At 36.1% G+C, this 22,276-nt stretch overlaps 1 protein-coding gene across 6 annotated transcripts in view; it reads left to right on the top strand.

Moving 5' to 3' along the window:
• LOC108270308 (1-phosphatidylinositol 4,5-bisphosphate phosphodiesterase beta-4) overlaps nucleotides 1–21,552 on the top strand; it is a 43,262-nt gene extending 21,710 nt beyond the window's left edge. For 3 of the 6 annotated variants that reach the window (XM_017476867.3, XM_017476869.3, XM_017476868.3), the window contains 25 exons: nucleotides 232–325; nucleotides 484–563; nucleotides 1,295–1,379; nucleotides 1,483–1,573; nucleotides 1,742–1,831; nucleotides 2,092–2,189; nucleotides 2,679–2,823; nucleotides 4,330–4,414; nucleotides 7,005–7,129; nucleotides 8,037–8,088; nucleotides 9,324–9,426; nucleotides 9,832–9,996; nucleotides 10,333–10,537; nucleotides 10,811–10,899; nucleotides 12,901–13,042; nucleotides 14,614–14,672; nucleotides 15,302–15,367; nucleotides 15,610–15,725; nucleotides 15,939–16,011; nucleotides 16,115–16,290; nucleotides 17,146–17,247; nucleotides 19,974–20,031; nucleotides 20,118–20,204; nucleotides 20,325–20,361; nucleotides 20,835–21,552. In XM_017476867.3, the coding sequence (XP_017332356.1) occupies nucleotides 232–325; nucleotides 484–563; nucleotides 1,295–1,379; nucleotides 1,483–1,573; nucleotides 1,742–1,831; nucleotides 2,092–2,189; nucleotides 2,679–2,823; nucleotides 4,330–4,414; nucleotides 7,005–7,129; nucleotides 8,037–8,088; nucleotides 9,324–9,426; nucleotides 9,832–9,996; nucleotides 10,333–10,537; nucleotides 10,811–10,899; nucleotides 12,901–13,042; nucleotides 14,614–14,672; nucleotides 15,302–15,367; nucleotides 15,610–15,725; nucleotides 15,939–16,011; nucleotides 16,115–16,290; nucleotides 17,146–17,247; nucleotides 19,974–20,031; nucleotides 20,118–20,204; nucleotides 20,325–20,361; nucleotides 20,835–20,899 (2,488 nt within the window). In that variant the 3' untranslated portion in view covers nucleotides 20,900–21,552. The other 3 variants (XM_017476870.3, XR_008396986.1, XM_047157756.2) reach the window with 3 other exon arrangements.
• The last annotated feature ends 724 nt before the right edge of the window (nucleotides 21,553–22,276 follow it).

Below are 22,276 nucleotides of genomic sequence, written 5' to 3' on the forward strand. Positions count from 1 at the left end.
ATATCTGAAATAAAATCAACCATTAAATGAAACAGTATATTGGAATGAAAAATGTTCAGTGCATGGTCTGTATTGGTCCACCAATGATACAGACCTTTTATAAGACAGTGTTTAGATATTTAATCATTTATTAATTTGGTTGCAGTCATTAAACAGATGTCAGCATTTGGGAGGTACTGCACCTCAAAGGGAACCAGTGCACATATTGAACTGCTTCTCTTTTCACTGCAGGTGTGTGGAGCTGGACTGCTGGGATGGAAAGGGAGAGGACCAAGAACCCATTATTACTCATGGCAAGGCCATGTGCACAGATGTGCTTTTCAAGGTGAATAGCTACGTATTCAAGTGATTATTTACGATATTGCTTTTTTTTTTAATAGTACAGAAAATCACATAAGTGCTTGTCATAGATTCTTTGAAAGACTATGATTGTCAATTTTGGAACTACGTTCTAATTCAAAACATATGAAATGCTTTTTCCAGGAGGTCATTCAGGCCATCAAAGAAACTGCATTTGTGTCTTCCGAATACTCTGTGATTCTCTCCTTTGAGAACCACTGCTCGTACGTATATGTTTTATGTCTAAAAATAAAGAGATCAGAAAAGCATCTCCGCGGTTCTGCGGACAGAAATGGCCGGTTGATGAGCAAAGTCCAGTTGAGGTGATATTGTAGTCTGAAGCCTTAGAAATAGAACCCAGTTTGGTCTTCTGTTGTGGTAGCCCATCTGTCTCAAGGTTCAACCTGTACCTGGATGCTGATCAAGGCAGTTGTAAAGAGTAGTTATAGGAGTTACTGTAGCCTTCCTTCAGCTCTGACCTTTCTCATCATCAAGGTGTTTTTGCCCTCAGAATTGCCTCTCACTGGATGTTGTTTTTTTTTTTTTTTTTTTTTTTTTTTGCACCATTCTTTGTAAACTCTAGAGACTGTTGTGTGTGAAAATCCCAGGAGATCAGCAGTTTCTGAAATACTCAAACCAGCCTGTCTGCCAATGAACATAAGGTCAAACTCACGGAGATCAAATTTTTCTGCATTTCTACCTGATGTTTGAGCATTAACTGAATCTGCATAATGCATTATTTTTTTGTGTTGTGTTGCACTACTGCTACATGATTGGCTGATTAGATGATTGCAAGAATAATCAGTAGTGCAGGAGTGTATATCTCAATGTATTTACATTTAGATAAAGATATTTGTGTATATATTTGTATGTCCACATTCATACCTGAAACACACTTTTGAAATTTATTTACTATGTTTGATTTATAAAACATTTTTTCATTCATGTTTTATAGGAGGCATCAACAGTATAAGTTGGCCCGATACTGTGAGGACATTTTTGGAGATTTGCTCCTCAAGCAACCTTTAGAAGATTTCCCAGTATGTGTTTTAATGAAGCGTGATGATTTGTAATTATGTTTAATGGCCTTCTTTAGAAAAGGGTTTTTTTTTTTTGTTTTTTTGTTTTTTTTAAACCATTTAGATGGTGCCTGGACAGTCTTTGCCTTCACCGAATGTTCTTAAAGGAAAAATCCTCATTAAGAACAGAAGATTAAAACCTGAAGTTGAAAAGAGTATGTGCCTATTTTTTGTTGGAAAAATGCACTACATGATGTAATAAATAATAATCAATTATTTATTAACGCACATTCATATTGTAGCTATCTAGAACATTTTTGCTTTTTAGCTGATGTTTTGCAATGATCTTTCTAGTGACGTAAGTATGATTTGCTGTTTGGTAGAGCAACTGGATCACTTCAGGAAGCATATGGAAGCTGGAGAGACAAACACTATTATGTCAGAGGATGAGAATGAGGAAGATCCTGGCTCTGGTGGGAAAGTGCTGGTTCTCCAGCTGTTTAAATGCATAGCACACACTCTCATTATAAAGTACACTTGGCCATTCCTAGATGCTGTAAGACCATTTGCTTAAATGTAATTTGCTGAAATATAATGGTATGTTAAAATGTTAAGCCTCCCTGTTGGTTTCCTTTGAGAACAAAGAAGCCTCCTGTGTAGTGCTAATGAATAAATGTATTTGATGGCTTCATTTGATGGAGAAAATATTTCTGCTATCTTTTTATGTGTGTAGCAGAGCTTGCGGATGAGGCTCACCCAGAACGGATATGTGGAAGCCTCGTCATTAACCAGACGAATAATAGTGAAGGAAATATGCTTGGGGCAAGAAAGGTTGTCCTGCATTTCTTTTGTATATGGGGTTTTGTTTTGTTTTTTTCAATTTGTGCCAACTTCAATTTTTCATTTGAGTCAACTTTTTTTTTTTTTTTTTTTTTTTTTTTTTTTTTTTACAAATAATGCCCAAAGTTATTCTATACAGTAAACAGTACTCAAAATAATTCAAAATTTCCACTTGAACATTGTCATTGTCTACTATAATACTTTCGCACTGTCAGTTCAACATCTTTTATCAATGCTAACAAACTGGAAACACTCAGATAAGATCTTGACTCTCTATACTCACTCTGCTTTCAAGCCTGTCTGTTGAAATATCAACATTAATAGGGTTTAATGTGCACTGAAGGCCAAATTCACTTTGTTTGTGTTTCTTGTTTCATTTTCCTTGTTATGTCAAAGATCAGCATGCTTTTGTTTCATTTTTGACATTTAATTCATTTATGCCTCTTGCTACTGAATCTGAATTCCATTCTCTCCATGCAGGCTGGTGAAACAAATGTGGCTGATGAGCAAGCTTTGATCCAGTCTTACACATATGTTGCAGCAACCACTAATATTCACCCCTACCTGTCCAGCATTATAAACTATGCTCAGGCTGTGAAATTCCTAGGATTTGACGAAGCTGAAGGCAAGATTTTGCATTATTATATAGTAGGAATTTATGCCATGTTATCTCTCTCTCTCTCTCGCTCTCTCTCTCGCTCTCTCTCTCTCTCCCTCTCTCTCTCTCTCTCTCTCTCTCTCTCTCTCTCTCTCTCTCTCTCTCTCTCTCTCTCTCTGTGCATGTGTGTGTGTAATTAGTATTAAATTAGTATTAAATACAATATAGTATTCACATTGTGTCGTGTTGAAACCTGAAATTAAAATTATAACTTAATGTGTCTAACATTTAAAGGTGCAAAACATTATTACCTCCTTTGTGGTCAGCTTTGCATATCTGGATCCTGATATTCCTGCCCATTCATTTAGGTTAATTTAGGCAAGCTTGCTGAACACATTCAGATTCTTGGTTCTGAATCATTCTAGAGTAGTTTTGATAGTTTGGTTTGTGTTATTGTCCTGTTTGAAGGTGAACATATGAGCCAGTCTCAAGTCTCTTGCTGGACTGGAACAGGTTTTCTTCTAGGACTACCTGGTATTTGGCTGTATCCATTTGCCCATCAACCCTGACCAGTTTCCTAGTTCCTGTGGATAAAAAGTACTCTGAATATTATGCTACTATCACTATGCTTCACAGCGGATGGTGTTCTCAGGGTGATAAGTAGTGTTTCTGCCAACTGTAGCACTTGGTGCCAAGGACAAAAAGTTCAGTTTTCATCTTTTGAGACCAGAAAACCTTTTCCACATATTTTCTAGGTCTCCAGCATGCCTTTTGGCATAGCAGCTAATTTCTTTATATAATTATATAAAGCCCAGCTTCAGAGTTACTCTTGGTTACTTCTCTGACGAATTACAGCTTTACCTATTCACTGATGTTTGAGGAATGACACAATTATGCATTTTAAAATAATTTTGTACCTTAAGGGTTTAGAATATTTTTTTTATATAGCCAAACCCTGATTGATACTTTTACAGAACATTGCAAAGTACTTGTTTTGATAGCTCTGCAGCTTATCTAGGACAATCTCTGGCATCTGTCATGAGCAGGTGTATTTATATTGAGATCACGCAGCACTTTAATTGCACTCAGTTGGATTTCATTAAACAAATGATATAACTTCTGATGGAAATTAGTATATGTTAATAATATATAATCAATGTTCTAAACATTCAAGATAAATTTAAGTAGTGAAGTTAATATGCAGTAAAGTTAAATATACACATTTATTACAGGTACATGTATCATTTATCACAAGTATTACAGAAAACAAATAGTTTTTCTTATAATTAAATAGTTTTCCCAAACAAGGAGATTTCATTTAGAACTTACGAGAACAGCCAAGTGCTCATTTTCAGTTTGAAGGGAAGCCTCCTGGTTAAAGCTCCCTCATGAAGCTGGTATAGAAGATGCCAAAATGTGTGCAAAGCTTCCTTAGGAATATTGTTAAGAATAAATGGTTTTTATTTGTTTAACACACTTATTAGTATTAATATTGTACCCTAAAGCTATACTTGTTCATATCTGTTTCTGCAGAGAAGAACATCCACCACAACATGTCTTCCTTCAACGAGTCAGTAGGATTGGGATACTTACGGACCAACGCTATTGAATTTGTCAAGTATCCTTGCCATCCTCAAATGATCATCATGGAGTAGCAATTTGTGGAAATTGTGGTTTCAAGGGTATAATGAAAACCATTTTTAATTAAACCTCTTAAGCCAAAATAGACAGTCCCCCACACCACAAGAGTTGGACAGCCACTGGTCAGCTGGATGTATTTATTTCAGAACTCACTTTTCTGTTCTGTTTAGCAAGAGACAGCTTTGAGAATATTTCCTAAACATCCTTAATCACACTCTAAATTTCCCCTGTAAAAAACAGTAAACAACTGGCAGCAGAGGTGTCAAATGTTTTACTGTTGCCAAAGTCTACAGTACAGACTTGAGGGGGAGATTCCTTTTATTGTAATGCTGGCCAATAAGTTCCCTGCTGTGAACTGTGGTATATCTCACATAGACCACTATGGTACTAGATTGATGGCCACAGACATGACAAGAAAACATAATTGAAAATCAATCCTGACTATAATTGGCTCAACAAAAAGTCAGTTGTCAGTAGGCTAGTACTTAGAATGTTCAGCAGCATGATGAGCTTTTCAGTGACTGATTAATTGAATAACTGATAATTAAATACAACTGCTACTCACCAAATAAATAGTCAAATTGAGACGGATAACGAAAAAAGGATCCCTCTCACTTGTTCAATTTTGGTCAGGTGTGTTTTTTTTCTTCTTTAATGCAGTACATACTGCAAAATACTGTTATTTACGATATTTGGGTGTTTAATTAGCGTAAATTGTTGCGTTTGAGAAAAACATGATAGTTCTGTTAGAAAACTATCATTTTCTATGTAATTTAACAGATTTTCTGTTGTATTAACAGTAAAGTTTTGTATTTAAAAACAATGGGTTAATACTGTTGAAATGCTACTGTAAATTTACAGCAAAGATTTACAAAGCACGTTCCATCACATGGATTTGAAATACAGTGGTGTTTGAAAGTTTGTGACCCCTTTAGAATTTTCTATATATCTGCATAAATATGACCTAAAACATCATCACATCACAAGTCCAATTAAATAAATTAAACAAATGAGATACAAATATTATACATGGTCATTTATTTATGGAGGAAAATGATCCAATATTACATATCAGTGAGTGGCAAAAGTTTGTGAACCTTTGCTTTCAGTATCTGGTTTGGCCCCCTTGTGCAGCAATAACTGCACCTAAACATTTTGGTAGCTGTTGATCAGTCCTGCACATCGGCTTACAGAACAGTTTCAGCTCTGGGATGTTGGTGGATTTCCTCACATGAACTGCTTGATTCACGTCCTTCCACAACATTTCTGTTGGATCAAGGTCAGGACTTTGACTTGGCCATTCCAAATCATTAACTTTATTCTTCTTTAACCATTCTTTGGTACTACAACTTGTGTGCTTAGAGTTGTTCTCTTGATGCGTGATTCTTGAAATTCAGTTTATGGACAGATGTCCTGACATTTTCCTTTACAATTTGCTGGTATAATTCAGAATTCATTATTCCATCAATGATGGCAAGCTGTCCTGGTTCAGATGCAGCAAAGCATGCCCAAACCATAATGAGTCTTTATTGATCACATATACATATGCACAGTGATACTACCATCACCATGTGTCACAGATAGGATAAGCATCTTGTACTGGAATTCAGTGTTTCCTCCAAATATAACCCTTCTCATTTAAACCAACAAATTTTATTTTGGTCTCATCAATTAACAAAATATTGTTCCAGTAGCCTTCTGGCTTACCCACATGATCTTTAGAAAACTGCAAATGGGCAGCAATGTTATTTTTGGAGAGCAGTGGATTTCTCCTTGCAACCCTGCTATGCACACCATCATTGTTCGGTGTTCTCTTTATGGTAGACTCATGTTGTCTATTTCTTAAAAGACAGTTGTGTATGAGTGACTCATGAGTTGGTTTTATGTGAAACTTAAGTTCCCTTTGGAGATGATGAAAACTCAAGGGAGTTCTCTTGTCCTAATATAAATTGGTAGTTTAAATAAAAAATAATCAAAATATTCAGTAAATGATCTTGAATATGGCTGTCTGCATAGGATTTAGTGTACTGTGAAGAAAATATTCCTTTGGGTTTCCTTTGATTTAAGTCTACACATCTGACTGTTTACGAATTTTGCTTGTGCCTTGAAATATATTATCATATTGCCAAGAGGCAACAGTGCTCAGTGAATAGTAAGTGCTCACTTGTTATATAAATGAGACAACTCATTTACTTCAAGGGTTGTTTGTCTGTCTAAAGCTTTTTAAATTATTGAAGAGGAAATGAAAGACACAATGATTTTTATTTGGTCATTGGAATAGAGAAATGTTATAACAGAATAAATGCCCGTCATCCTCTAAAGCATGTAAGAAAAGCATACACGAGAATGACTCCGTCAATTGAAGGACCATTTCTAAACAAGTTCTACTCTAGTTCAAAAATATTGATTTAAAGCGAGGATGCTTGTGGTCTATAAAAACAAGCCTTTAGTGAATGTGCCCTGTGGCATTTACTTTCTTTTTCAAAGTGTTTTGATCTATAAACAATCCACAGATTCTACTTAAATTTTGCAAAACCTTCATGTTTTACCCTGACTGAGATCCACAGTTACAACAAGCGCCAGATGAGTCGGATCTACCCCAAAGGAGGCAGAGTGGACTCTAGTAATTATATGCCTCAGATATTCTGGAATGCCGGCTGCCAGATGGTAGCTCTGAACTTCCAGACCCCAGGTAATCTAAATGGCACCGCTGTAACTTGCTGTAACAACCCCCTCTATACACACACAGTCAGAGATGTAACACCACTTCCATTATTTTCCACAGCATGCCAGAATGGGACTGACTGCTGCAATGTTTTTGGCTTACTGCGATTGTACAATGTTGTTAAATATGTAGAGTATATAGTGGCAAAGGGATAACAGTCTGGTTAATTTCCAAAAATGTAATTTGGAAAATACCGATTCATTTTTGCATTTCTCTATTTAATCAGCCAAAACCTCTATAGCATCATTTAAATATTGCAGTTATTGTTTTGGTCAAATCTGTGATCTTAGAGTGTTGTTTTCATATACAATTTATTGTGAACGTGTAATTGCTCTGCCACACATTACTAGTCAGTGACACAGTGGTTTGTGGAGAAGCCATCCTTTTGAATATTCACAAGCGCTCACTCTAGAAACCTTTATGTCATTCCAAGACATCTGGAGCAGTCACATTTGTGAGTTTCTTCAGGAGCCCAGTGCGTAGCTGAAACCCAGATGAATGTGCTCAGCAATCAGAAACCTGTTTGTACTACTGCAGTGTTCTGAGACCTAATATGTCAGACTGTGTTTGAGAGTCAGGAAGTAATCGGTTTTGGGAAATCACTGGAAATGTCACAAAGTCTGAGTTAAATCAAAATGTGAAGCTCTTGAGTTAAAGGAAGCCAATGTCCTATGTCCAAATACATCATGTCATATTACTGTTTTAAAAACATTGTATCAGATTTAAAGAGTTTTATTTGTTTGTATTTGGTACAACATCCTAACAAGATGGGATACGCAAAGAAAAGAATTTCACTGTACTATAATGTATATGTGACATTGTACCAAACAAAGGCTTTTCTTCTTCTTACCATCTGCCTTTTTATTTTTTTTAGATTTGGCAATGCAGTTGAACCAAGGAAAGTTTGAGTACAATGGGTCATGTGGGTATGTGAACATCGCATTACTGTTAATATTAAAACATTTGTTGCATGTAAAGAGAATTATTTTGGAGTTTGAGTAACTCCTGTTTTGCTCTGTTTTTATATTCAATGGCCTAAAATATGTTTTTACTTTTACTTTGTAATTTCATTAAGTCATGTATACAAAAGATTTATTAAATTAAGCCCTGTAAATAGAAATGTATGGTTTCTTATCTATTATGAGGTCAGTACTGTACTGAAATTGTAATTGAAATGCAGTCATCACATTGTACAGGATGTCCCAAACGTCTCCATATATAGTGGAGTAGGTTTTCCAGCACCACATTGGTCAGTGGATGTTTGTGGACGTCCACTTCTCGGTTGGTCTGCAACACTTCCAGACTTTTTGAATTTGTTAATAAGTTTGGTAACAGTGTTGTGTATAATGTGCTTGCCATGTTTCGTGTTAAAGTCCATCACACCCTTATGACAGCTTCCCAATCCAGCCATGAGAACGATTTCAACATGGTTTTTCTTTTGTCAAAGGTATTCTTAAAGGCTGTCTATAAAAATAACGTATAAATTAAGTATGACCAATTTTGGAAGACATTTAGCTAAAAAGTGTTCATTTTCCCCTATGTATGGAGACTTTTGGGACACCCTGTAGATTTAATTCCCTGTTGCTTTTATAATAACCTCCAACCGTCAACAGGTTTGGGCCCCTTAGTTCCAGTAAAGGGGACATATTGGTGGTGAATCTTGTTTAATATTTAGGGGTTAGGTTTCAACCAGACAAGTTATGATTAACATGAATGTGTTATTAATGTTCTTGACTTGGAATAGTATACATAATTCATAAAGCTAGAGGTTTGTATTGAATTTCACATTGTCCTCATTAGGTGAGGGTGATGTACATATTTCTAATATAGAGAGTATACACTGGATAGTAGACAAGCTCCTTAAAAGCACATAATCAAATAGGGTTGTTTGCTAAGAATTAAATACAAAATAGGATTGCATAAGGTTCACTCTCCTGGTAGTGTAAAATTCTGAACATATTAACACATTTATCAAGGCAATGTAGTATAATATCTGCAAGTGTTTCACATCTGTAAGTGTTATACAATATATTGGATATGAGACTAGGGTGGATTAATTAAAGCGGTCATTGCTTAAAGGGGACTAGAAGTATTGGCTCAATTGGACTATAAAGGAAATAAACTAGCTTTTGACAGCTTGCATATTGTTTTGTCCTTGCAGTTATTTGCTGAAGCCAGATTTCATGCGTCGGCCAGACCGCACGTTTGACCCTTTCTCAGAGACCCCTGTGGATGGAGTGATTGCAGCCACTTGCAGTGTCGAGGTTCATCACTTTTTTATATATGTATTTTGATTTTAAGTCTTTGCTTATTCGGGGCAGATTAATAAAATTTCAAAAAAAAGTTTTGACTAGGCAAAACAAGGATGTTGTTTTGGGCTGAATTGCATAGGTTCATGATGACCGAGTTTAGAGAAAAGACATGAAAGTATCAGATTTTAGAGGAAAGACATGAAAGAGTCAGATTTTAGAGGAAAGAAATGAAAGAGTCAGATTTTCCAGCAAAGACATGAAAGTACCTGCAATCCTCTGCATCCAAGTGTCATGTTCTTTTAGCTTCAGTTATAACCGCTGAATTTTTAGCTTCTAGTGTGAAGCCTTAACCAGCTCAATCTTCATCAAATGGCTGAAAATAATTCATTCCTTTTTATCATTTACTTAATGATGTAGGTAATTTCAGGCCAGTTTTTGTCTGACAAGAAGATTGGCACATATGTGGAGGTGGATATGTATGGCCTGCCCACAGACACCATTCGCAAGGAGTTTCGCACAAGGATGGTGATGAACAATGGTCTAAACCCTGTATACAATGAGGAACCGTTTGTTTTTAGAAAGGTAATCTCTGTTGTAGATTTATTGCATAGTAATGCTGTGGGGTTTTCACATACTGTAGTCTCAGGCTGGTACTTCTTTATTTTAAATCTTTATGTTATCATTAAACTTAATCTCAGAATGCTTCAAAACTACAGGCAGAAAAGCAGCCGTGTGTGTTGGCATGCCACTCTGACTCGCTGTCCTCATATCTTTGCTCCACTGCACGTTGAATTTCTGCTTATCACTGAAATTCCTCTTGCGTGCGTGCGCGCACACACACACACACACACACACACACACACACACACACACACACAGACAGACAGTGTGAATAATATACCTTCCACCTACCCAAAGGTAATCCTTCCGGACCTTGCAGTGCTTAGAATAGCGGTGTATGATGACAACAATAAGCTGATTGGTCAGAGGATTCTCCCCTTGGACGGTCTGCAGGCTGGCTACAGACATATCTCCCTACGAAATGAGGGCAACAATCCCCTTTCCTTACCCACCATCTTCTGCAACATCATCCTCAAAACATATGTGCCTGATGGATTTGGAGGTAATTTCAGCTTCACAAATAGTCTTAGAGTGACCATTGCTAACTTTTAAGGAGTTGATTTAAAAATTCAGGAAACAGATTCACCCTGGAACGCTTCTTATTGCTAATGTTTAATTAACACTAATCACAGAAACCATGTGTAATTAATTAGCTCTAATAATATATTTTTTATATTTATTTATTTATATTTATTTATATTTATTTATATTTATATTTTTTTTAAAAAAAAGTCAGGTGTACAATTTTACAGAGTTTTCTCTTTTTTTTTTGTAGCCATTGTGGATGCTCTTTCTGACCCGAAAAAGTTCTTATCCATTTGTGAAAAGAGAACAGACCAAATGAGAGCCATGGGCATTGAGACGGTGAGCATCTCCATGAAAACTGCATCCAGACTTCAGCCATGCTTATTAATTATTACTCTCTATGTATGGTGCACTTTTTGATGCAGAACAAAATAAGACCAGTGTCAGTTTTATTTATTTATTTATTTTGTACTATAGAGGCAATCAGTGTCAGAATTAATGAAATATCCAATTGTATTTTTCAAGAATAGAGCACAGTATTATGTTTTTGCACATATCCACCCTAATCAAGAAGAAATTATTTATTTCTCAGACAGTACACATTGTGCAGTCTCCATATAATTGAGCAATTACAGCATTCTCAATTATAAAATGATACGTTATTTGTTATATTGCCGCAATTCTCTAGCACATTGGATTTTAAACGAAACAGTAAGTAGCTGTGATTATATTTAATTCTATATTGGGTGATACTTGTAGGAATTACAGCACTTGTTACCGTTATTTATAAAATGTACTGTGGACATGACAGTGACCTGTCATGTGACCAGCCTGAAAACTGACTCTAAACATTAAGGCAGCAGTTTGTTGTTGTTAATCTATACACATTCTCTAGATTATCATCCATCCTTTATCTTTTTTTTTTGTTTTTTAGGAGTTGCTGAAATTTATTCGATAAAATCTATACACTATCAACTCATCTCTATGACCTTTTGCAATAATAAATTTAGTTCATGTGAACTCTTGATCTATCTTATTCCTTGATTGTAAGCTAGGTGTCATTTGATGCTGTTGACAAACGACGGTTCATGACATTATATAGATGGTATGTCAGTCAGTAAAGGATTTCGCTGAGGGCTTTTTTTGTGTGTGATTGTTGTGGTCAAAAAAGGTTGATTTTGCAATGCAACTTGCAGAGATTTTTGTGTTTTTTTTTTTTTGTTGTTGTTGTTGCAGAAAACTAGTTGAATTGGCTAATTCGCAGTCATGATTGTTGGTAAATGAGACCTTTTAGCTCTACTTATGTCGACGTACGTGAATCAAATAGGGCTCTGGCTGAATCTGCATTGTGACAATGTCACATGACGCATCTTGGCCCAAATCTGCTGTAATTTTAAAAAATTGCAAGCTCCTCTGAATATTGTGGAGTTGCTTGGTTTTGCGTTAATTACTGCAATCGCAAAATCGTGAAATCCTGGAGGGACTGGTTTGTAGAGTGTCTAACATGGACTTGTTACCTCCCATTTTAATCACGGTCCCCCATTTCAGGCACTGTGATACAGCAGATAGAGTTGTGTTCTTCGATCCAGTTGGATTTTGAGAGGATTTATTTGTTTATTTATTTTTTAAAACGTATTCTCCCTGCGTCCATGTGTTCTCTGGGTTCTCTGGTTTACTTCCACCTCCTAAAATAAACATGCCAGTGGGTGGATTGGCTATGCTAAATTGCCTTTAGTTATGAATGAGTGTATAGTTTTGCAATATACTAATGTCCTATCCAAGGTGTTTCCTGCCTTGCATTTATTGTTCCTGAGATAGGCTCCAGGGCCACCGTGACCCTGTCTAGGCTAAAGTTTTCACCAAAGTTTCTTAATATATAAGTAATATGTTTATTCTGTGTGTGGTATTTACCTGTGAATTTGCTGTTGTGACCACAAGAAGAGGTGTTGATGCCTCTAAAGCAGGTCATTATGATGCTGAAACAGACTTCGCTAAATCAATAGCAGTTATTATGCAGTAGCATCATTAAGTTAATTACTTCAATAGGTGTATGATTCTCTGAATGTGTAATACTGTAAATAAAACTGTGGATCCGGTATTATTCTCAATGCATATGTAAATATTCTACAATACAAAATAAAGCTGATATTTTGCATTTCAACCTCAGTCATTATGCTTCATATGCAGCGTTTGGCATGCAAATACTAAAGACTGTCATTGAGTTCCATTAAAACATACTCTTGAATGAAGTCAGTTTATGATGACGTGATCAGGATTTAAAACTGTCTTTGCTACAAGTGTAATCATTCATGAGACTGTTTCATGTGTTTGTGTGTGCAGTGGGAGATAGCTGAGGTGCCAAATGACAGCCCAAAGACAACTAAGAGAGGAAAGACAAATCATCCCAAAGCTGTGTCACCTCAGAAAATGTCTGAGCGACACGCTGCATCAGTACAGAATCCGAGCGTTTCCTCAAGAAGTGGTACAATTTCTACTACTGTTTCTACTTTCAGAATTGCATCAGCAGACATTTACTTGTGTTTCATTGTATGGTGCACAGGGTCTCTGTTCTGTAGGTCCTTAAAGTCTTAATCAAGCCAAAAATACATTTTAACCATTATGTGCCTTAATATACAATCACAGGCCACTTTATTGGGAACACCTGTACACATGCTCATTCATGCATTTATGTAGTCAGCCAGTCATCTATCAGCAGTGCAGTGCAACACATAAAATCATTCAGGTACAGGTCAAGAGCTTCAATAAATGCTCAGTAAATCAAACATTAGAATAGGCAAAAATGTGATCTCAGTGACTTATATTGTTTTGCATTGTTGTTGGTGCCAGATGGCTGGTTTCAGTATTTCAGAAACTGCTGATCTCATGGGACTTTCATGCACAACAGACTCCAGAGTTTACACAGAATGGTATAAAACAAACAAACAAATAAATAAATAAATAAAACAAAGGTCAGTGAGCCACAGTTCTGCAGGCAGAAATGAGAGAGGCCAGAGGAGAATTACTACACTGGTTCGAGCTGACAGGAAGGCTATGGTAATGCAAATAAGCACTCTTTACAACTGTGCTGAGCAGAAAACCATCTCAGAATGTACAACACATAGAACTTTGAGGAGGATGAGCAAAAACAGATGAAGACCTCAAGTTCCACTCCTGATAGTCAAGAACAGCTAGGTTCATCTAATTTGGACAGTTGTAAATAAGAAAAACTTTGCCTGGTCTTTTTACAGTCTTCAACTATTTAGTTATATATGCCTTTTATGAATTGTGCCATTGCAATGTGATTGGATAATTGCGTGAATAAACAGGTACGCATGTGTTCCTATTAAAGTGGCTGGAGTGTGTACATTAAATTGTCATCAATTTAAAGCTTTTAGGTGTTTTGGCTTTTTTTTTCTTGTGTTGTTAAATTTGTTTTGAAAACTTTTTGTGTCTCTCTTTTTTCTCTGTCTTTATCTGCCTCTATCCACTTATTCTCCTTGCTTTTCTAAAACACATACACTTTCTCTTTCTACCTCTAACTTTACTTCAATCTGTATTTTTTGCTTTTGTTCCCTTTGACTTTTTTTTATTTACTTTTTTCTTAATACAATCCATGACCTTACTATTATAGGGGTCTATCCAAGTTAAGGTTGAATGGCAGATTCAACTAATTTAATGTTTTGAAGAAGTTTGACATGACAGCAGATATCCACTGAATAATCCAGGTCACTAACTCAAGGTCAGGGATCCATGTTAAACTGTGGCCAACATTTCAGCTTGCATACACAGAGATGTATTCCTGTGGGAAAATTCAGGCTGAAGAAAAGAGTAAAATGATCTTACTGGTTGAAAGCTGTCCACCTATGATACGGAAGCTTACTGAATATGGAATCTCATTCTCTACTATTTATACACTTTAATGGCGTGTGAATTATGGGCTACATTTCAGGAGGCCTTGAATAATTAATAAATGTAAACTAAGGTTATCTGCAGACACCTTGAGTATAGTTTTACATGCACTTAAGTTTTAATTTGTTATTTATGTGTTAACAGTGTCTCCTAAACCATTAAACATGCCTCAAGTTACCATTGATGACCTGAAACAGATGAAGGTACATAAAAATTAATTTTTCTCTAGTGGGAGTGACTGCTTGCTTCTAAACCCTTTACTGCATGGTGTTGCCATATGGCAACAATTCATTTATCTCCAATTTTTTGATAGGCAATAATACAAAACTATTTTCCTATGTAACTGGAAAAGGGGGGCTTTAAAAACATTGGCATAACAAAAAATGCCATGTCAGATGACCAGAAGTTGTTTGCACTTCTTTTCTGCAATCACATGGCATGGTGAAGATCATTCTCGGAGGGTGCTCAAAATTTGATCTTTTTTTAAAAAAATAATATTTAGGCAAAACTGCTTAAATTAAAAAAAAAATTAAAAACCATCTGAAAAGTTCACATTTATTTATTGTCATTTAAACAAGTTTAAATATTTTTAGTACTTTGTTAAATGGTAAAATTTAATTGTTGCCATTATCACGTGATAATGGAACACTGTTGCACACTGTTGGCATATGGTAACTACCCCTAAATTTTTTATTGTTTTTTTTTTTAAATTAATATTAGTTGAGCTTTTTTTTATTTTAAATGTAATAATTCATGCAGTAGAGGGTTCATTTTGTTTTATTTTGTATAAATGCACTGCATTGTTGTTTTTCTCTTTCCTTTTAAATTTCAGGCATATATAAAACTAGTAAAAAAGCAACTGAAGGATCTTAATGCATTGAAGAAAAAGCATTCAGAGGTGACTAAAGACCTTGAATTCCACCCCCAACACCCCCCCCCCCCCCCCCCCCCCACACACACACACACACACACTCACACACACACACACACACACACACACACACTTGTGGTAATTGTATTATGGGTGGATTTTGGACACGTTGTGCTTGCTTTGTAATAGAAGCTCACAAGATGTATCAGGAACATGAGCCAGAGTACAAAAGGTAAATGTTTTAAATATGAAGTTTCTTCTTTTTGCAGGCATACACTGCATTGCAGAGAACTCATTGTACTCAGGTGGACAAGATGGGGACACAGCATGAAAAAGAAAAGCGGGCACTAGACAAACAATTCGAAAGAAGTAGCAAGAAAGTCAGGTAGATCGATACAAGCAGCATCATCCAGCATAGGACGCACTATCTTAGATGTGTAATGCCTGGGAGACATGATAATACCAAACCAAACTGATTATTAAAACATGCCTGAAGAGCTTAAAAAATAAAATCATGAATAATGGGACAGTGCTGAATGTATTTTTAATATTGGTTTGTTCGCAAACCAAAATTGAGGTCTTTTTCATGCCTGCTCAGTGAATGTAACTGGGAAACCAGAGGGGAAATGGAGAGGAGGATAAAGACCGTTACCACAGACCACAAAACAAAGGTGCTGAATACTTTTTGTTCCTTTCTCTACAAAGCAGGTTGCTCTTTGCTTTACATGAGCACTTGTGTGCTCAGTGAGCTACTGTTCTCTTTTATCGTGACAGGTGAAGAATATGGTTGCTGCTCAAACAGAGGAATTGGCTGAGATGACAAAGACCCACAATGCTGAGAACCAGGACCTCAGTGACCAGCACGTGCTACAGCAGTGTGAACTGCTCAGAAAGTTGATGCTGATGACACAGGAACAGCAGACACAGCAGCTCACAGACGTTCATGAGCGGTGAGCCATTAATGTGAATAAGTTTACCTGGAAAGTGCGTCCTTCTGCATCCACTCTAAGGGCATTATGGTAACTTTTAACATTTGAGAAAGGTATTAGAAGTAATCTTTTTCTCTCACCGGCATGACTGCTAATGTTTCACGTTCAGATGTGCTGTACGGAAATAAGTGTGTAGGATTACTGTAGTTTCTCGTACAAGCTGAATATCAATGCAGCGAAGAATATGTAACATTCCTCAGTCAATACTAAGTGGTAGGATACTGCAGCATTGCACATGTACCTCGTGTATGATGTATCCCTGAGTTACTTCATTTATTCACAAACTTGGCAATGGCATCATGCCTCCCTCCAGTTCCAAATAATAGCCTCAGGTCAGCCCCTCTACTTTGGGTTTCTTGTCTGCTCTTGCTGTCTGTGTTTTTTTTTTTTTCTTTTTCTTCTCCTTTTATTTCTCTTTTTTTTCTCTCTCTTTTTTTTCACAAATCAACGCTGTCTTTTGTAAGGCGACTCTGAACCTCAGGATTTTGCTATTCTCACTCCAGGGTTGTAGTTCATTAAAATATCAAAATGCTAAACACTGAAATAGATGGCAGCTCTGATTTGTAATGCTGTATGAATCTTCTTAAGTTGTCTTGCCAATTTTATATATTATGCTTTTATGATCCGTACACCACTTCCCCCTCACTGCAGACTCGTTTATTATGGAACAGGATAGAAAACATTATCCATAAAACGCAGCATGGAATGTTAATGGAAACTGGATGTCCTACGGCAAGTTGGTATTATATTCTCTTCAGATATTACTCCTGATCTAACAAATGACTCCATTTGTTGCTTGTTTGTGTTTTCTTTCAGACAGAGTAAGGAGATGAGAGCTAACCAGGCAAAGTCATCAATGGAGAACAGTAAAGCCATCAGTCAGGACAAAAGCATCAAAAACAAGGCTGAGAGAGAACGGTAATGATCCTGTTAATGAGAACGTCCGAGCAGCCACATATAGCCTCAAAAAGTTTATTTGTGCCAAGCTCATGATTTAGTGCAATTCAGTATCCATAAATGGTTAGCAAGCATAATGTCTGCTGCATAAATGTACACTGGGGAAAAAAATGGGCCTAGCCTAAAATAGCAAATTATTAAGCTTTTAATGGTCTTAACGTTTGCAAATCCAGACATGTTGGTTTAAATTTTACATAAAACATTTTAATCATGATCATGATTTTACCTTTGCATACAAGAAGGCTATACAGTGCCATCCACTAATATTGGCACCCTTGGTAAATATGAGCAAAGAAGGCTGTGAAAAATTATCTTTATTGTTTAACCTTTGGATATTTTGTTTTTTAAAAAAAAAATCACAAAAACACTGCTCTCATGGATATCAAACAATTGCAAACAGAACATAGGCTTATAATAAAAATATTTGTTAAATATATGTATGCCTTGGCATCCTTATGAATTCATGTGAGAAAAATATATTTGAAGTATATTCCCATTGATATTTTAAATTGTTTAGTACAACTGGGTGACTAGGAACAGGAAATTGTTCAACCATGACTTCCTGTTTCACAGGGGTAGAAATGAGGTAACACATAGGCCAAATTCACTGAGTCATTCATAACAATGGGTAAGACCAAGGAATATAGCTGTGATGTGCGACAAAAGGTTGTTGAGCTTCACAAAATGGAAAGTGGCTATAAGAAAATAGTACAAGCATCGAAAATGCCCATTTCCACCATCAGGGCAATAATTAAGAAGTTCCAGTCAACTGGAAATGTTATGAATCAACCTGGAATTGGATGTGTGTATATTTTTGTCAATAAACACCAGAGGTGGTTTTGGCGCACACAGCGAGGTAGCCATATGGAAAAGTACCTCATGCCCATGATTAAATATGGTGGTGGCTCTTTAATATGTTGGGGCTGTTTTTCTGCCAGAAGACCTGGACATTTTGTTAGGACACATGGCATCATGGACTCAATTATCAATGTCAGCAGATATTAAATAAAAACCTGACTGCCTCTGCCAGAAAACTTAAAATGGGCCGTGGTTGGATCTTCCAGCAGGACAATGATCCAAAACATACATCAAAATCAACACAAAAATGTTTACTGACCACAAAATCAAGGTCGTTCCATGACCATCCCAGTCCCCTGACTGGAAACCCATAGAAAACCTGTGGGGTGAACTGAAGAGGACAGTCCACCAGCGTGGACTTTGAAATTTGAAGGATCTGGAGAGATTCTGTATGGATGAATGGTCTCAGATCCCTTGCCATGTATTCTCCAACCTCATCACGCATTATAGGAGAAGACTCAGAGCTGTTACCTTGGCAATGGGAGGTAGCACAAAGTATTGACTAAAAGGGTGCCAATAATTGTTGCACACCTATATTTAACAAAGATATTTGTTAGGTAAACCTGTGTTGTGTTTGCAATTGTTTGATATCCATGAGAGCAGAGTATTTTTTATGATTTTTTTTTTTTAACAAAAGATCAAAAGGTTAAACAATAAAGAATTTTTCACAGCCTTCTTTGCTCATATTTACCATGGGTGCCAATATTAGTGGAGGGCACTGTATATGGGAATTTCCCTGTTTCTAGCTTTTCCCCAAACAGTTCACTGCAGCAAAAGTAAACGAGCAAATAGTGGCACAGGAGGTCTCAGGAGTGCATTTGTTTAATTTTTGATAATTTTCTGACCAACGGCTTGGCCTTTTTTTATTTTATTTTATTTTATTTTTTATTTTTTTTGCCCAAGAGTGTATTATATAGTGACAGATTTGATTATTTTCTTATAATAACGTCATTTTATTTTGTGGAACATCTGCATTCCATATTAGTTCCTGTTGTCACTTACATTATAGCAGTTATAAACAGTCATTCCCTCATCATACTGTTTTTTTTCCCCTTTCTTGCATTTCTTTTTCCTGTGGCAGAAAACGTACCTTTACAAAGTGCTGACACTGGAGTCTCTTTTACAGGGTGTCCCAAAAAGTCTTGATACATGAGGGAAATTAACACTTTTTTTTTTTTTTAAACAAAATGTCTTCCAAAATGTTTCGTACTTAGTTTATATTATATATATTATTTCAGCCTTTATTAATTCCTTTAACATAAGAACACCACGTTGAAATCATTCTCATGGCTGGATCGGGAAACTGTCGCAAGGTTGCGATGGACTTTAACAGGAAACATGGCAAGCACATCACACACAACACTGTTACCAAACTTATTAACAATTTCAAAAAGACGAAGTGTTGCGGACTAACCGAGAAGTGGACGTCCACAAACATCCACTGACGAAGCCACAACCAGTGTGGTGCTGGCAAACATAATCTCCTATGTCTGGAGACTTTTGGGACATCCTGTATAAATGTTAAACAAACATCTTCGAACAGAACACTTTACAAGATCAACAATGAGACATTTTCTTTGATAAATAAAAACATGTCATTTATTCTGTTTATTATTAGCAGCCTTAGATTATGTGGATCATCCACCATACAAGCCCCTGTGAATGAGCTGTTACTATAGCAACGATAATGTAATAGAAGGAGCACATTAATATAAATACGTGTTGTGAATTGCATCTGGCACTACAGTCAGAGCTGCTGTTACAGAAAATTAAGCTTCGGTGTGCTGGTGAACTTTCTGATTTTGTTTTGGGGCATTATGTGTCTGCAGGAGAATTCGAGAACTGAACAGCAACAACACAAGAAAATTTCTCATAGAAAGAAAAAAGGTATATATTATGAAAGAAATGGACAAATCTATTTTAATGCTTTGTTTCAGTTGTTTTAAATAACATTTTATAATGTGTTTCGAAAGCTTGCCTTGGACCAGTCGAAAGAGCTTGATCAGCTCCAGAAAGTCCAGCTTGAACAACTGGAGCAGCTGGATAAATATAATGCTGAGGTAGTGTAGTTCCTATTTTTATCACTCAGAATTATCTGACTGTTCTCAACTAATTTTTACTATTATCTATTCACTAAGTCTTTCATTGGTTTTATCACTTCATTTTCTTTTTCATTCTAGCGCTTGAAGTCACAACTTTCAGCATCTCCATGCCATGGTAGGAGCTTGCATTCGCAAATCAATTTTACAATACCTCTCCTTGCTCATAATTCTTTTATTTCTCTCTATAAAAGTGCAATACATAATGCCTATGAAGCTTTTACTGCATCCCTCACACTCCCTCAGACTGCTGAACCAATCGAGCTGATCAGAGGGAGAAAACTGTTCGCCTGTAAATGTCGTGATTATTGAAGGTGTCAGAAATCATATAATCCATCAGTAAAAGCTGTCAGTGAATATATTGTTTAATGTGCATACCATAAAGGAGTTTAGTAAGGAGGAGAGAATTATGCTGGTTTTGGATACACACAGCATCATACAGTATATATAACATGCTCATTCTAAACCTAAAGTTGCTGCCATTTATGAGTTTCACTTGCATCTTTTAAAGCAAAGACTTATGGGGTTATGTGCACATTTGTTTTTTTTTTTGTTTTTTTTGTGTTAATTCTGCATAATGTTCCCTTTTAGGCCCAAATGACACAGCACACGCATATGGAGAACACAGAAGTGAAATAGTCCCAGTGGTGCCCTAAACTCTGTAACCACATGAGACAACAGCAGATCTGTGAACAAATACGCACACAAACAGCTGCAGATGTGAAAAAAAAATCCTTTTCTGCATTCTGGTTTTACGCTCATTGCATGTTTATTTTTTAATAGTTCAGTCTAAAGGTGGGGCTTTTTCCCTGTTAAACAATTTGTATATATTTTTTCATAACAGTAATTTTATATAAATATGTTTTATAAATTGATATTATCTAAATGTATTTATATATTTGTTGTGTGCCACTATATTACTACATACCCCTTGTCCTTGAAAGGTTGTTTTTGTGATCTGTTATGGTCTCAGGGTTAATTTTGGGGGCAAGGGCTGAGTTTTTGTGTGTGTGTGTGTGTGTGTGTGTGTGTGTGTGTGTGTGTGTGTGTGTGTTTTTTTTTGTTGTTGTTTTGTTTTTGTTTTTTTTTTTTACTTGAACTTCTCATTTTACTGTTGTTTATAGTACAATTAAAATGTGTCTGCACTGTAATATATTGCTGTAAATTGTACACTAATTTACTGGCAGCTTGGGTTGTAATTGTATGCATTATAATATCTTCATGTATAAAATAACACATAACCTTGTACATGTGTGTGACACAGGATACAAGTAAGCTGAAGGGTCTTACCCAATCATGATAGCTTGGTGGTGGAGGGACTTGAACACACAGCCTTCTGATCTGTGACTCAAAGCCTTAACCACTGAGCCAAGCTAGTTGTGCTTGTTGTGGTGGCTCAATGGTTAATGTTTCGAGTCAGAGATAAGAAGGTTGTGTGTTCAAATCCCTGCACCTCCACATTGCCTTGACTGTGCAAGAGCCTTCAGATCTGCTGTATCCTGTATCAAGCAAATGTACTGTTATTTTATACTGTAAGACATTAAGATAGCAAGATATACATTTTTTTATTGTAAATATGGTTTAGTTGTTCACTGTAAATTTTACTGTACTTTATTGGCAATCCAGGTTGCTAGTAAATTACTGTAAAATCTACAGTAAGGTTTTTTACAGTGAGGAATACTAAACTCAGCGGAGAGTCAATGAGTAAAAAATGTAAAGATTATAAATGAAAATAGAAATACTCAGGTGACAGACAGTACAGTGATCTACTCCAACATACTCCAAATTATAATTGTACAGACATATTTTAAGAAAATGTATTCTGCATGTATTTAATTAATAATAACCTAAATTTTCAACCTACCCTCTAATATATGAACTTCAGTTTTTCTTTAATAATAGAGACTTTAGAATCCTATTTCCCCAATCTTACATCTGTCGGGTTTCCATTGTTAGACATGTCATTGTCAATGTCTCATCCTTTAAATACAATGATTCAGTGCGCACATCTGAAAATAAGTGTTTCAAAATGT

Source organism: Ictalurus punctatus, chromosome 9, assembly GCF_001660625.3.
Source record: "Ictalurus punctatus breed USDA103 chromosome 9, Coco_2.0, whole genome shotgun sequence".
NCBI classification, from domain to species: Eukaryota; Metazoa; Chordata; class Actinopteri; order Siluriformes; family Ictaluridae; genus Ictalurus; species Ictalurus punctatus.